The following is a 17132-nucleotide window of genomic DNA, read 5'->3' on the forward strand; positions in this document are numbered from 1 at the left end:
ACGAAAAACCAACCTCAGAAGAGAAACTTTACAGTGGGTTGCAAAAGCACAAGATTAGGCCACCATGACTCATGTTGTACACTCATCACTCATGAATAGTATAGTTTCAACTGTTAGCAATTAGACCAAAAAACTGTACATCACACATTGCACGGGTTATTAGCCTCAAGCCAACAATATTACATGAACTCACCGCTTATCAAATTATACATGACTCATTTTTTTTGGAGCAACTGGCAGGAGCTCTGTATTTTTGGGTAGACGTTCACAAGGAAAGAGTTGCTTCATCTCAACACACTCCTAGAGCACAAACACATTCTGTCAAACCCAACTTGACCAGGGTTATGGCCTCCTAAGGCGACACCTCCATAAGCAACGGGAAAGGTCACTGCCGCCCATTCGAACAAGGGCCGTAAACTTGGGCTTTTGCACGGATGATCTGGAAAACGTTGTTGGCTGGAGATGAGACGGAGCATCCATGACGCCTCCAAGGAGGAGAACAAAGTCTGCGGGCACTGTCATTCTGTGCCAACCAAAGCCGAGCTGAGTTTTCACCTGGAGCTCTGGTGTTCCCACAACAGTTGCCTACCAACGCTATTCCCATTCACCACTTACAAGTTCCAACGCATTACCACTCGGTGCCCTGCCGCCCACGTCCACACGACCAGCGACCGGAACTGCAACGGTCTCATCCTAGAACCGCCGCTCCTGCTTCCATGTGTGCAGCAAACAAGCCCCCAATTAAGCAAGCTGAGGCAGACGCAGCCAAATCTGGAGCCGTTGCTCCAGAATAGAGCCGCGTGATGCAGCACTGTTGCTACCACCCGTCGACTTGGATGGCACATTTTTTTGTCAGACTCTGGTGAATCATTTCTTTTCCGATTCATGTTTTGTGATGATTTTTTTGTCTCACATTTTCAATTCCTTTTACACTAGACGAAAACTGTGATAGATCCATCGCGTTCTCAAGCTCTTTGTTTTTGAAAATCTTTCACTTAAAATTGTTTGGTTGGTGTAAAGACCAATTTATTAGCATGGGGATTGTGAGAAACAACTGCATCCTAATTATTTTTGGTCAATCTTCTTATTTCTTTTAGTTGAGGCTCCATTATCACATTCGTAGTTTGGTAGATCATACTCATTTTTTGGTTGAGATTAATCTGTCTGCTGCAGTGTCTTTACCTCCTTGAAGGCATCAACGTGGAGAAGCTCCAGACCTCTGTCCGCTACCTCCGCTGGAAAACCTAGATCAGTAGATCGAATGAGGCAGCGCTCTGGTATCGTTTCCCCCTTGGGTGCGTCATTCTTGAAGATGTACACGGGCTCGAGGGACCAGTGGATGGCTTCTTTGGTGGAGCGGTGCTTTATCTTACTCGTTGATGGCGGCGATCTCGGCGGCTGGCGCAGGGGAGACTCGGCGTCCTATGCGCGGAGATGGACTCGCATAGGAGGAGGACGCTATCTGGTGCCATGGTGGCAACGATGGCGAAGAGGCCTAGCAAGGTCTTTAGTTTCTGCTCTGAAGATGGATTGGTCGAAGACGGCGGCGATGACACATGAGAGTGCGTCGGACCAGTTTGTACCCCAAACCCAGTATGTGGCTCGATTGGTGCCTCCCGCTTTATATGTTAGGCTTTGGTGCGAAGTCTGTTTGGTATTAGGCTCGGACTATCGGCACCCCTTCATCAAATGGATAGGAGTAGCGACATTTGTTGCTAAGATGGTGGCTTCAGACTACCTGATGTACTATTTTGTAATGCCCTCGTGAGCAATTAATAAAATGGCTACATGCATCACCCAGATGCAGAGGCCGGGGGTAATCCTCCTTTTTTTTAAATAACTTAATGTGGTTCATCTTGAGACTTGAGTGGTACTTTGGAAATGTTAACAATTCTAGAGTTTTAGAAGAAATATTTAATCGTGAACTTACATTTCACGATAAAAGGGTTTTCTCTACTTTATATTATAAAATAACCATCCGATACATTTAGCTCGCTGGGTCCGCAGCACAAACAATCCCAAAAGGAAAAACAAGAGAAAGGAAAGAGAAACAAATGCCGCCACCGACAGATCAACGAAGCGAAAAAGACCGACTATATATTTATTATGTGTGTTGAAAAATATATGTTTAGAAACCTACATCCGCTAAGAATCCGATGACATGCTTTTGGTGATATATAACTCATATTTAGTTAGTCAAATGAATGACGTAGAACTATGTGCACACTCTCTAAACCGAGACTGAGGGAGTAGTGTATGGCAGAAAATGAGAATAAAATGGTCCCACCAGCACGCATCTTGGCGCGCGCAATGAATGGCGGATTTGTTGCGGCAAGGTAGCATCACGGCGCAAAATGACTTTCCGCTGATCCTTGGCCGCTCTCGATGATCCTTGGCCGCTCTCGATGTTGACACCGTGGAGTTGGTCTTCTGGTTTGACTCATTTCTTCTCCTTTGCCTTGTAGTCGCCGCAGTCTGGCTCCAACTTGGTGCACGCCTTGGTCGTGAAGGGCACGCTCGCATGTCTTTGTCTTTCGGGTGGACGTATCGATCGTGTGGAAAATCTGTAGAATTTTTTGTGAGTAGACCCGTCAATTGGCAGGAGTCAGGGTGGCCCGTGGATTAATTGGATGGTTCTCGGTAGTTCCCTGCACTGCACACGGCCACAGGCATAAACGTATCCTTCTCCTTGGCCACAAAACCAGACGTACCCTTGACCATTGAAAATTTGCAAGGCGTAGTGTTGCCAAACGGCTACTATCATATCAGCTGGCCGACAAGCTGACGACCCGCGGGTCATGCACGTCGTAAGTACTGGTGTGGTAACTGACCTGGCGATGATCGTAATATCCGATGGGGCATCCAGCTTTTTAATACGCCATGCATGCGTACATAGGCAGCATGCATACACTCTCACTAGTACTATTATTGATCCTATCGCCACCATGACACGAAACCAACCACCAACACCTAGAACAAACTTGCCCGCCGCCGGAGCCACAATGATCGCCTTGTCCTTTTGGTTGGCGTGCTTGGCGGCAGCTCTACAGCCAACGTCGGCTGCCGACGCCGGAAGGGGCGGGATCTTGCATACCCCTTCTGCCGCCGAGCTGCATCAGGCTCGTTGCCCTTCCAGATGCGGGGATGTAGACATTCACTATCCGTTCGGGATAGGGCCGGGCTGCTTCCGGCAAGGCTTCGAGCTCACCTGCGACAACACCACTAGTTCTTCGAGGCTCTTTCTAGACAACAGTACCACTGAGGTCCTTGAGTTGTCTCCCGGAGAAAATTTGCTTGGAGTCTCTCCTATCCACTTCAACGTCACCATGAAACCAGGTATGAACGACACCTATAACATGTCATGGGAGGCCCCTGTTAAAGGTCTTATGGCCTATAAAGAAACAGGCTTGTTCGTTGTTGGCTGTGGTGTGGGTGTCTACTTGTTCGGCCATGATACCAACAAGCCCATAGGTTCTTGCACGAGTATTTGCCTAGACAACAAAGAGGCCATGAGGGAGGCAAATGCAAATCAGTACTCTGGCGATGTTGGGATGGGATACTGTTCCATCCGTATGCAGCAGGAAGTGCGAGCCTTTGGGTTCATAGTTGGCCGCCTTAATGGTGGCCTCTCAGCTCTATCAAGTCAAGGTCAGGGGCTCTCTAATAGTAGTATCAAAGTTTTCTTGGCGGAAAATTACAATTTTCATACGGTTGACATCTATTCAAGTATGATAGACGAACAGAATGTTGACGGGCCATATTTTAGAATGGCCATCACGGATCAACCAAACTGTGAAAGTGCCCAGAAGAACAAGTCAAGCTATGCTTGTAGCGATAACAGTGATTGCCAGGATCAGACATCTGGAGGCTACTCCTGTCGCTGCCGCAGTTACGCAGATGACGAGAATCCGTACATTATGGACGGCTGTCAAGGTCAGGAATTTACTCATTACTTAGGATTATACATAAAAATATTCAACTCGCATGTCATGAATATTGGATTCAAATATGCATGATTGAATATTATGGGAATTTTTGCACCAATGATATTAATATAACTTTGCTTCTCTGTTTAACACTCGGTGTCATTTTTTATTGGGAAAAAATCATTATGCATCCTAGGTAAAATATATAGCTACTAGTGCTAAGAAAAGGCACTAATTGTATTCTCGCCCAAGACTCAAAATTGCTTGTCATAGAAGTTTGAAAATCAGCACGCACCTTTTTGTAGAATATTTGACACATTTGGATGCTATAATAAAAGCATATCTCTAGTCCAGATAGGATGGCCATTAATTCCCATGATCCTAATGTAACTTCTCATGGGTCGATATCCCAGTGTAACTTCTTCCTATGTCAATCCATTTGCAGCAAGTTACACTCCCAATCCTAAAGAAGGTTGCAAGAGATTATGCGGGAACACAAACATTCCCTTTCCTTTTGGGCTTGGAAAAGATTGCTATGCTGCCGAAAAGTTCCGGCTTAACTGTACATCAGAAAATATTACAATTCTTGATCAAGGTGCCAAATACATTGTGGGCAACATTTTAGTGAATCAAGGATATCTTACTGTTAGAGAAATACAAAACAACTCAAGGTACAACGATGAAGATCTTGCGGTAGTAAGTTATACAACCGATGGGAGCATGGAAATAGAAGACATCATCGATCAATATGGTTTTTATTTATCTGATGAATACGACATGAAGATGTGGTGGTCTGTCGATAATTTAACCTGCCCGATTGATATGAGCAAGCAAAGAAGTGCTACGTACGCATGTCGTAGTGTCAATAGCGCTTGCATTCCTGTCTCCCGTCACCATGGGAATGTGATGATGCAGCTCGGCTATCGTTGCCAGTGCTCTCCCAATTACGAGGGAAATCCATACACACCGGATGGCTGCACAGGTAAATGCGCTCCAACTTCCATTACAAATTTCCATCCAACCGCATGCATGATTTTCCTAGTACATGAAATGATTGACTAGAATTCTGATAATGATACATCTAGCAGGATTCATGTGTTGCAATTCTTCTATCTCTTGATCTAAAGAGTTGGTTTCCTCTTTTTTTTAGCGGAGTTACGCTAACTAGGTCGATATCCAAGTCATACTACTCATACTACATGGTTCAGTTTAGTTGTGTGCATCATATGATGTAGAGACCAGGAGGGTGATAATTTTATTACTTAAAAAAAGGTACATTACGCTAAATGGCTAGGCGCACACCAGTAATAGAGTTTGGCTAATTCATGAAAATGCCAAAATAGGGCTTGATCCCTACTTGAGCTTTGTTGCTTGAGCTAAGGCTGGATACCACCATCATGTATACGTTTAATCTTATACAACCATTTTTCTTTTGTCTTTTAGAATAAGTTCAGACAAACTTCCGAAACATTAGTGGCAATGGCATACACATAAGCATGTAAATTCGCCTCATGGAAATGAAAAAAATGTTATTAACATATATAAGCATGTAATATTAGTTTTCTATACAATTTGGTTGTTTACTAAGATGTACCTAGAAACAGTAATGGCCAATGCAACATTTTGGAGAGCACGTTGATGTATAGAGGTAACTTCAATGTGTGTTGGATGAATGGTAGGCCAAGGGTGACCTAGCTTTGGTTCCACATTTACTACTAATTGTTTTCAGGCATCATTCATTGCTCACATGCCTACCAATTACAGATGTCAACGAGTGTTTGTTGATGAATACTTGCAATGGCACATGCCAAAATTATCCTGGGGGCTATAGTTGCAAAACCTGCACTCATGGAAAAGAGTTTGATACAATAAAACGGAGATGTGTCACATCAGCAAAGAGACACAGCCTTCTCTTAGGTAAGTCATATCGAAATTACTTACCTCAATAGAATTGCAACTTGAAAATTAAGGACATGTTTTAACAACTACTACTAGATGTACAGGTATTGGAATTGGAATTGGTTGTGGCCTTGGTGCGATAATACTTGCGCTAGGTATAATGGCATTCATCAGCAAGTGGAAGAGAGGCATACAGAAGAGAATACGAAGAGCATACTTCAAGAAAAATCAAGGGCTACTCTTGGAATCACTAATATTAGACTAAAGTGCCACAGATAAAACAAAGATATTCTCCTTGGAGGAATTAGATAAAGCAACAAACAACTTTGATGTCAGTCGTATTCTTGGTTGTGGAGGACATGGCACAGTTTACAAAGGGATTCTATCCGATCAACGTGTAGTGGCCATAAAAAAGTCTAAGTTGGTGGAGCAAACTGAGATTGACCAGTTTATCAACGAGGTTGCCATCCTATCACAAATCATTCATCGGAATGTGGTCAAGTTTTTTGGTTGTTGTCTCGAAACAGAAGTGCCTTTGCTAGTTTATGAGTTCATATCCAATGGCACACTATATGATCTTCTTCACATTGATGTAAGTGTTCAATGCTTACTTTTATGGGGTGATCGCATTAGGATTGCTGTAGAAGCTGCAGGTGCTCTTGCTTATCTCCACTCAGCTGCTGCAATACCAATTTTCCATAGAGATGTCAAATCTTCCAATATACTCCTAGATGGCAACTTTACTACCAAGGTTTCCGACTTTGGTGCTTCGAGGTCTTTATCGCTTGATCAGACACATGTAGTGACAATTGTACAAGGAACTTTTGGTTACTTAGACCCCGAGTACTACCACACTGGGGAGCTAAGTGAGAAGAGTGATGTTTATAGCTTTGGAATTATACTGGTGGAGCTTCTGATGAGAAAGAAGCCAATTTTTATTAATGAAGAAGGTATAAAACAAAGCTTGGCTCATTACTTTGTGGAAGGACTTCAGCAGGGAGTTCTCATGGAAATCATGGATCCCCAAGTTGTAGAAGAAGCCAACCAGAATGAAATTGATGAAATTGCCTCAGTTGCGGAAGCATGCTTGAAAACCAAAGGAAGAGAAAGACCTACAATGAAAGAGGTGGAAATGAAGTTGCAACTCCTAAAAACTAGAAGATTATGGAGTCAACTTCCTCCCATAAATGATGGAGAGATCGAGTCACTTGGGTGCCTAAATGGCGCTAGCTCTCATGCACAGAGCAACAACATTGTCAGTAATGTTAGCTTAACACCTACATGCAGCTCCGGAAAGTACAGTCTGGAGCAAGAGTTTTTGAACTCGGCCAGCTTGCCACGCTAGCGAAGAACACAGTGGGATGATCATCTGCTTACTAAGCTTCTGAGGTGCATCTTTGTCAGTTATCCTATATGTATTTATATAGAAAAAAATGTAATGCATGTAGTTCCTTTTAGTGTGGGAGTATGCCATGTAAATTCCCGCATTGTGTTTGTAGCTTATTTTTTGTGTGTAATTTCAATTTAGAGGACAAGTCATTGTGATTAAGCTATGGGTTTGTCTAGGTCTTAGTCGACTGAGACTTCGCGAAGTCTCAGTCAAGCAATGTAGTATGCAAGAAGAAAAGAAAACTGAAAAAAAAATTGTTTGCATAAATCTCAATGCAAGATCAACAGATTGTAGTATCGACTGAGACTTCGCGAAGTCTCAGTCGATTGATTTTTAGCAAAGCCGTTAAGCTATGGTGCTGGATAAAGGTATTTTACAGTGTTAGCAACTGCTACTCATGTCTCACCTGTTGGTTTTGTCGACGGATCAAATCACCAGGACCTCTGCACACTCACGTACAAAACAACCAAGCAAGCTGCCTAGCAGGTTTATTGATAAACAGTGTACGTGTGTATAGCCACGTACTTCTGTACGTGAGGGTGGCTTGGGCTAGTAACGACGCGATCGATCGATCGATCTAGGCGGATTCTCTCGTAACTTGCGAATGGAAAACTGATCGATTTTGATGGCTAAAGGCCCGTGTCGAGCCTTTGCTTTGTATTGCTTTTCTCTTTTCTTGTGATTACAAGGGGTAGGAGTACACGCATATATATATATATATATATATATATATATATATATGCTGAACATAGCCTAGGAGCAAACCTAGTCGGCTACTACCTGTACCTGGAGTACTACTCGGATGCTAATACAAGTACTACTCAGACTCTATTGCACGATCGTGTTTAGCTCTCACATTCACCACCCTAAACACGACGTCCTCGGTGCGACTTGGATCCCAAATGCGACTGCTGTTACTCGTATGCTTTACTCTTGGCATTTCTTTTGCCGTTCCTCGTAGCATTTCAGGGACCGTCTTTGGTGTCGTCGGCTTGTCGAATGCTTGACACCAACACTCCTTCTTGATCGCATCTTCAGTCTTCACCTGTTCTTCGGTACTTACTGGACTATCTTTCAGATCCTCGAGAGAACATCTTTTGAACTCGAGCGAGACCAAACTTCGGTCTAACTTTGAGTTCCTAACTCTTGGCACTTGCTTCAGCCGGTAAAGTACCTTCTTAAGCTTGTAAACTTTCCCTTCTTCGCCTTTCTTCTCGTAGCCAAGGGGTTGTTCCACGTACACTTCCTCTGTGAGGTCATCGTTGAGAAAAGCGGATTTAACATCCATATGATGAACCTTCCAATCCTCTTCTGCTGCCAAAGCTAGGAGCACTCCCACCGTCTCGATTCGAGCAACCGATGTAAACACCTCCTCATAGTCAACTCCTTCACGTTGTACGTACCTTTTGCAACGAGTCTTGCCTTGTACTTCACAATGGCACCCTTCGTGTCCTTCTTTAACTTGTAAACCCAGTTCAAACATATGGCCTTTTGGTTCGGAGATCGGGTTACCAAAGTCCACGTGCCATTGCTCCCGATCGCCTTCATCTCCTCATCCATGGCGTGCATCCAACTTGAACTTTTGCTCGCCTCTACGAAGTTCGCCGGCTCCTCAACTCCGAGTAAACACAAATCGGAGTACTTGAGTGTAACTGGTTTTGCGTACTTGTAGACTTTCTTGAGGGGCTTGTAGCGACGAGGCCCGGAAGAATCCGTTGTGGCTTGCGAAGGGGGCGACAAAAATTCTGTCGGCGTCGATGCACTTGAGGAAGACCGTTGAGTCTCGGGCGTGGTAGATGCCGGATCGTTGGCATCCTCGTCGTCGGCGTAGTCGTCATGACCATAACCATCATCTTGATTGTCATCGTCACTATGCGCCTCGTTGTCGAGATCTCCGCCCGTGTCATGTGCGTCGTTGTTGCTATCATCTTGCGACCCATGCGCGTCGTCGTCGGTGTCGGCACCATGGTGATCACTGCCGTTGCGGTCACCTTGGTTGGGCGTCTTGCCAACCACCTGGACGTCTTCCCTTGCATCATTATCAGTTGGAAATTCAAGTGTGAATATGTTATCATTTGGAGCATCATGGGCTGCTGCGCTCCAATTCCACGCTTGGTTTTCTTCAAACACAACATCGCATGAAATCCGTAGACGCTTGGTTTGTGGATCGTAGAAGCGGTATGCCTTGGTGCCGGAACCCCTCTCGTATCCGATGAACACCATCTTGGTGCTGCGATCAGCAAGCTTTGAGAGATGCGGCTCCGTCGTCTTCACATGCGCCACACACCCAAATGTCCGTAGATGAGACACATTCGGCCTCCGTCCATAAATTGCTTCATATAGAGTCTTGCCGATCACTGCCTTCGTTGGAGCCCGGTTGAGAATATAGACCGCCATCGAGACAGCTTCTCCCCAAAAAGTCCCCGGCAAGTTCTTGCTCTTGAGTAAACTTCTCGCCATGTCAACGACGGTTCGATTGCACCTTTCAACAACCCCGTTCTATTGTGGCGTATAAGGTGCCGTGAGGAACCTCTTTATGCCAATCTTCTTGCAGTAGTCGTTGAACTCGTTTGACGTAAACTCTCCGCCGCGATCTATCCGTAGAGCGCGAACCTTCAGCTTGTGTTCCATCTCCGTTGCAGCCTTCGGCTTCTTGAATGCTTCAAACGCCTCATCTTTAGATCGTAGGAGAACGACCCACATATATCTCGAGTAGTCATCTACCACAAGGAAGAAGTACTTCTTTTCTCCGTGAGTTGCTAGGGTGATAGCGCCACATAGATCACCATGGAGCAGCTCGAGTGCATCACTTGCACGATAGGTAGACTGAGCAGGGAACGGCCTGCGGTGCTGTTTTTCAACCAAGCACCCATCACATACTCGATCAACATGGTCGATAAACGGCATCCCAGATACCATCTCTATCTTCGACATCTTCTTCAAGGCATAGAAGTTAACGTGTCCAAATCTAGCATGCCATAACCACAAATCATCATCACTCTTGGCGACCCAACACTCCGGTTGAGATTGATCAATGTTGAGAATATAGAGCATGTTCCGCGTGCGTTTCACATGCGCTAGCACGTTTCGGAGGTTGTCGAAGATCGTCATCACTCCGTTCTTGATATCCACCTTGCATCCATTCTCGTCAAGTTTCCCGACAGAGATGATGTTGTTGTGAAGCCATGTGATGTAGTACACTCCGGTGAGTATGCGATGTTCTCCTGTGAGACCCTCAAAGAGGATAGAACCTTGCCCACAAATCTCCACATTTGAACCATCACCAAACTTGACCGAGCCTTGAACATCATATTCTAGCTCGAAGAACTTCTCCTTGCACCCCGTCATGTGGTTACTGGCACCCGTGTCTAGATACCACGACATGTTCTGGCTTCCGGATAACTTTGGTGTTACTTTTTTCTCATGAAGTAGCACCTTCCGGCTTGGTTTCACAACCACCATTTGAACGAGATCACAAACTTCGGCCATCAGAAGACCTGGACGTTCGTCTTCTTGCTTCGCCAAATTTGCCTTGATCTCACGCTTGTTAGACTCCACGAGATCACAAACTTTGGCCATCAGAAGACCTGGACATACGTCTTCCTACTTCGCCAAATTTGCCTTGATCTCCCTCTTGTTAGGCTCCGGACAATCCTTTGCAAAGTGACCCATCTCGTTGCAGTTATAGCACTTGACCTCGGACGTATCCAAGTTTCGTGGCTTCCGCTCTTTAGATCGGTCCACCTTACCACGACCTTGTGGCTTGCCTTTTCCTTTTCCTTCTTCATTTTGTCCGCCGCGCTTCGCGTTGCTTGAGCCTTCGCCAACGTTGCGCCTTCCTTTGCTACTTGGGGACTCCCAATCTGCGCGCGAGTACATGAGTTGGTCATCACCTCCTCCTTTGCCTTTCCGACAGCCACGAGCATTCTCTTCCCATGTTCGCAGGCGTCCGATCGCCTCCGTTATGGTCATGTCGTCGATGTCGTAAAGCTGCTCGAGCGTGCCGATGATGTACATGAATTTATCAGTCACCGAACTGAAAAACTTCTCCACAATCTCGGTCTCCTCGAGCTTTGCACCAAGCGTGCGGATCTCTCCCACCAAGGTAGTCAGACGCATGGCATAGTCGTTCACCGATTCAGTTTTCTCCATCTGCAACTTGTGAAATTGGCGCTTCAGCACTTGTGCCCGAGCCTTCGTGACACGATCTTCTCCGATCCTCATCTCTTTGAGTGCGTTCCACGCCTCTCTTGTTGTCTCAAACTCCGCCAATGTCATCAGCACGGAATCCGGCACAGACTGGGCTATGGCGGCCATGGCACCTTCGTCGCACTCCTCGTCGACGTCGTCGTCCGTGATGGCCTCCCACACTCGAAGGGTTCGGAGAATGATCTTCATCGTCATCGTCCACACGTCGTAGTTGGCGTCGGTGAGCATCGGGTACTGGATGGGGATGTTGCGATGCGCCAGTACGTTGGCGCCGCCCGTTCCGCCACCACTAGTCGCTGACTTGCCGCCCTTCTTCACCTTGTCGATGTTCTTGTTCGCCTGGGAACCGCCGTTGCCGGACTTGTTCCCCTTGGAACCACCATTGCCGGACTTGACTGACTCAGCGTTGCTGTCCGTCATCGTAGATCGTCGAGGCTCTAGATACCAATTGTTGGTTTTTGATCGATGATCTGATTATCACCGGAGATAGCGCGCAAGAAATTGAACGTTTCAAGGCGCGGATGAAGAAGAAGTTTAGCATGAGCGATCTGGGATTACTCAGCTATTACTTGGGCATCGAAGTGAAGCAAAGCTCCGGAGAGATTTCCCTATGTCAATCGGCTTATGCGATCAAGCTATTGGACAAGTGTGGCATGACAGAATGCTATGAGACACAAGCTCCAATGGACCAACGACACAAGTTGAGCAAGCGTAGCTCAAATCCGCCGGTGGACACCACAATGTATCGAAGCGTTGTGGGAAGCCTAAGATATTTGGTGCATATCCGACCTGACTTGGCTTATTCAGTCGGGATCGTGAGTCGTTTCATGGAGAATCCGACAACCGAACACACGAGCACGGTCAGGCAAATCTTGCGGTATGTGAAAGGCACTATTAATCTTGGCTGCACGTACAGAAAGGGAAAGGAAGGATTGATCCTTCATGGATACTCAGATAGTGACATGGCAGGTGATGTGGATGACCGAAAAAGCACAACGGGCATGGTATTCTACCTTGGCCCAAATCCTATCAGCTCAAATTCTCAGAAGCAAAAGGTGGTTGCGTTGTCTTCATGCGAGGCAGAATACATAGCGGCAAGCACGGCGGCTTGTCAAGTAGTATGGCTGAGAAGACTCCTAGCTGATCTTGCAAAGCGGGAGGTGCAGAAGGTGTCATTGAAGATTTAACAACCAAGCTGCAATCTCTTTGTGCAAAAATCCGGTTCATCACGAGAGGAGCAAGCACATAGATACTCGGTTCCACCATATCCGGGAGTGCATTGAGGAAGGGATGATCGAAGTTCAGCACGTGAACACGAAGGACCAGCTTTCCGACATTCTCACGAAGCCTCTCGGTCGACAGAAGTTCATCGAGATGAGGAAGAATGTGGGAGTACAAGCAATGGAGACAAAGCAACTAGATTAAGGAGGTGAATGTAAGAGTTAACCTAATTGTAGTCACGTATTAGTTTCAAGAGTCCTAGTACGAGTTGGTTGTGTTTTTCACGTGAGTAAACCGGACAAGTGCCTGTACCTGGAGTACTACTCGGATGCTAATACAAGTACTACTCGGACTCTATTGCACGATCGTGTTTAGCTCTCACATCACCGCTCATTACCAGTGGCTTAATTACAGGTTCGAATAATACTACCTAGTTTAATTTAATACACTTTGCCGAATGCTGATGGAGGAAGATGATGGCCTCGATGAGGTTTCCTTGGTCAGAAATGAGATGCACAAGTCAGGTTGGGTTCGGCTTGTGAAGGTGCATAGGAAAGACAAAGAGGGTCGAGCAGTCGCAACTCGAGGAGCAGCAAAGTCAGCCATGCCGATGCTAGCATGCTCCCGGCGTGCTGAATGCCAGAAATGGCTCCTGGCAATGGCACAAGGGCACATTGCATTTTGTTGGGGGAGAAGAGGAGAGGGAGACGAGCTTTAGCCAAGGCCTCGACCCTCGATGAAGAAAATGAAAGGCGTGTAGGAGGTTCGGCACCACGGAGGTTCGATCTCGCCTCCTCAACGCATTTTCCCCTCCGGCCCACACTCCCCTACCCTATTCACTGCTCTGCATATACATACAGATTAACAATTGTCAATCCTATCATCGCTGTAAAGCCCATCTACTGATGAGTCACGCTGTCAATCAAACTAATACTCGATGAGCGTACGCCAAATCATTTGCTGAATGCCACATGCTCTTCGTTGGTCGCGCTTAGGAACCCACATGGGACATGCCTCTCGCAGTCGCAGGTCACAACAACCAACAATAATAGATCAATGAATGGTTGAGGATTCCCCCCTCCGTCCCACTGACCACTGTTCTGCATACTGAAATGCACTTACTAGTACAACATTAACAATTGCTAATCCTATGTCGCTCTAAAGAGTGCAACCTATCCAGTGATGAGTCACACTGTCATTTACACAAATGCGCGATGAGGACACGCCAAATCCTTGCTGAATGGTGCTGCTGGGTATGCCAAATGCGCGACGAGGTCCCAACAATCCAGAATGATAGATCGATAAATGCTTAAACTTTGCATTAGCCGCCGGACAGCCATATGCATTGTCACTAGATTGACGTCACTGTAAAGCGTAGCTAACAATGCACCCCTAAGTATAGATTAAAAGGCGCTGATGATGAGTGTCACACTGTTAAACCAATATGGGACATGCGTGATGGAGACCTGGCAAGTCTTGATTGTTACAAATTAGAAAAGAGCAAATTCCATCCACCTAAGAGCCTGAGACCTGCATCCCAAATCCACCTCAAGTAATCCCTATAAATAGTACTTCCTCCTTAATGAAATATAAGAGCGTTTAGATCACTACTATAATAGTGATCTAAACACTCTTATATTTCTTTACAGAGAAGTATATTTTGTTTAGTATCGCAGCTGGCAGACATCTATTACTTTTGAAGCCTTATGCATTTTCACTAAATTTAAGCATTGGAGTGTGTTCTTGGATGAAGGACGTCACATGCAGGCCTTGTTCAGGCAACCTAATTAGGTGATTGTGTGCAGCTAGCTTCTTTAAAAATTACAAATTAACACTTGATCCTTATCGGAGAGACTGAGTATGTGTTGCGGCATTGTTGTCTATCCTCGTAACGAGATCCGGCCTGATACGCAGTAGTTGTGAGTGTGCAGGCCGTAAATTAGCAATTCAACATCAATGGGCAAGGTCATTAGCAGTTACTCCCTCCGTCCCGTAATGTAAGACGTTTTTTTGACACTAGTAACATATAAACAAATACGCTGACCAATCAGTACAACATTAACAATGAACAATTATTAATCGTATCATCAAAGTAAAACCCATCCGGTGATGAGTCACACCGTCAATTAAACTAATACGCAATGAGTGCACGCAAAATCCTTGCTGAATGGAGCCGCCAGGTATGCCAAATGCCCCATTGCTCTTCGTCGATCGTGCATAGGACCCCACAATAATAAATCGATAAATGGTTAAACTTTGTGTTAGATAGCGGGCAACCATGTAATAGGATCAAAGCCGTATGCCTTTTCACTAAATTTCAATCCCTGATGCAGACTTGGTTCAGGCAGGCGAATTAGGTGGGTGGGGTTGTTCTTGTCTTTATGCATCCTCACTAAAACGTGTTAGATACATTCATATCTAGACAAATCTAAGACAAGTCATTTGAAACGGAGGGAGTATTAGAAATGAACAATGTATACTTCTATGTTTGCTGTAGGGTGTCACTGTAATGCCTAACTAATGATGATTATTCCCTTAATTAAAAAGCGCTAATGGTGAGTGCCACACTGTTGAATTAATATGCAATGCGATGGAGGCCTGCAAGCCTTGATTGATAAAAAAAGAGAGTAATAACTTCCATTATCTGTCTAAGCAGGACCTAAGAGATTAAAACCTGCATCTCAAATATGTCTCAACTAATCCTTGTGTTAGCATATAGGAGTATATTCTGTTTAGTTCACAGCCACCTTGGACAACTATTAGCATCAAAGTTGCATCTATTTTCACTAAACTTTAACCGTGATGTGGGTTGTTAATGTTGGAGGGAGGACAGTCACATGCAGGCTTAGTTCATTATCAATAGGGGGCTTGATTAGATGAGTGAGTGCAACAAGCTCCTGTAGAAATAGAAATCAACAATATGAGTGTGTTAAGGTATCGCTGTCTATCCTTATAATGAGAGCCGGCCTCATGCAGAGTTAACTAATGAGTCCATTGTCAAAAACTAATGTATAAGGACTTAAGTGCAGCAAATTCCTGATTAAAAGATAGTTGTGAGTGAGCAGGCCTTTAATTGCCATCAATCAGCAAGGTCATTACCTAACCATGACCTGAGAGCTTGAGCCCGGCATCTCAGATCCATTCACACGCAAACGCTCACGGGAAGCGAGAGAAGGAAGCTTGATCAGTAGCGATGGAGGCGACCGCATTGAGCATCGGCAAGTCTGCGCTGATCGGGGCACTGGGTTTTGCCAAATCCGCCGTCGCGGAGGAGGTGGCCCTGTAGCTGGGAGTACAGCGCGACAAGGCCTTCGTCACCGACGAGCTGGAGATGATGCAGTCTTTCTTGATGGTGGCACATGATGAGCGGGACGACCACAACAAGGTGATCAGGACCTGGGTGAAGCAAGTTCGCGACGTCGCCTACGACGTCGAGGATGGCCTCCAGGACTTCTTTGTCCGCGTTCATCGGAAATCCTGGTGGCGCATCCCTCGCACTTTGCTTGATCGACGCCATGTCGCCAAGCAGATGAAGGAGCTGCGTGCCAAGGTGGAGGATGTGAGCCAGAGGAACGTGCGGTACCGCCTCATCGACCGTGGATCAAAACCCGCTAATTCTTCTGACCTCATATTCACAACCACCACTACAGCCATGTTCGGTGTTGATGAAGCAAGAAGGCATGCTACAGATCAGCACCAATCAGGATTAAGGTTGGATCTTGCCCAGCTGATCCTCAGCGACAGAAAAGACTTGGGATCAGACCAAATTGGAGTGATCGGAGTGTGGGGAACAAGTGGCACGGTTGGGCATACCTCCATCATCTTTGATGCTTACGAGAATCCAAATGTCAAAGTCAAATTCCCATCCCGAGCGTGGCTTAGGGTGACACGCCCTTTCCACCGGAAACAATTTGTCCGGAGTATAGTGGAACAGTTTCGGGCAACCACCATAGGGGTGGTTGATTTTCTACTGGAGGCAGAGGGGGAGAAGACTTGGCATGAGTTGGCACATGAGTACAGTGAATATGTCAGCAAGAAGAGGTACCTGATTGTGCTTACCGGACTATCCACCATTGAAGAATGGCACCAGATCAAAATTTGCTTCCCAGAAAACAAACAGGGGAGCCATATCATAGTATCCACAGAGCATGTTGAAGTTGCAAGCCTATGCCAGGGCCAGGGAAGTACCGTGTCGGAGCTCAAGTAATTGTCTGCTGAACAGACTATATATGCTTTCTACCAGCAGGTACTACTTCAATTTTGAACAAAAGTTTTTGGTTCACTCAGTTAGAAATCTTGAGTTTATTTATTTCTTTAGGAAAAATATCATCCAAGATGTAAACCTTTAGATCAGCTATGCATGGAGTGCTTGAGGCGGGATCAATTAATTTGTGTGTTTGGACAAAGCCAGGAATGAGAAATTTCCCGGTGCAAATCCTCACACGCCATTGAGAGGAGAATAATTAACATGAAATGAGTCCACTTCT

At 45.6% G+C, this 17132-nt stretch overlaps 1 protein-coding gene and 2 pseudogenes across 1 annotated transcript; all 3 read left to right on the forward strand.

Moving 5' to 3' along the window:
* The first annotated feature begins 2945 nt into the window (after positions 1-2945).
* Positions 2946-4272, forward strand: LOC123139779 (wall-associated receptor kinase 4). Its single transcript, XM_044559487.1, has one exon. The coding sequence runs from the start codon at positions 2946-2948 to the stop codon at positions 4014-4016; it is 1071 nt and encodes a 356-aa protein (XP_044415422.1). The 3' UTR covers positions 4017-4272.
* A 115-nt stretch (positions 4273-4387) lies between these two features.
* LOC123140051 (putative wall-associated receptor kinase-like 16) lies at positions 4388-7188 on the forward strand (annotated as a pseudogene).
* An 8650-nt stretch (positions 7189-15838) lies between these two features.
* Positions 15839-17132, forward strand: part of LOC123139780 (disease resistance protein PIK6-NP-like) — a 5874-nt pseudogene continuing 4580 nt past the window's right edge.

This window comes from Triticum aestivum, chromosome 6B, assembly GCF_018294505.1.
Source record: "Triticum aestivum cultivar Chinese Spring chromosome 6B, IWGSC CS RefSeq v2.1, whole genome shotgun sequence".
Lineage (NCBI taxonomy): Eukaryota > Viridiplantae > Streptophyta > Magnoliopsida > Poales > Poaceae > Triticum > Triticum aestivum.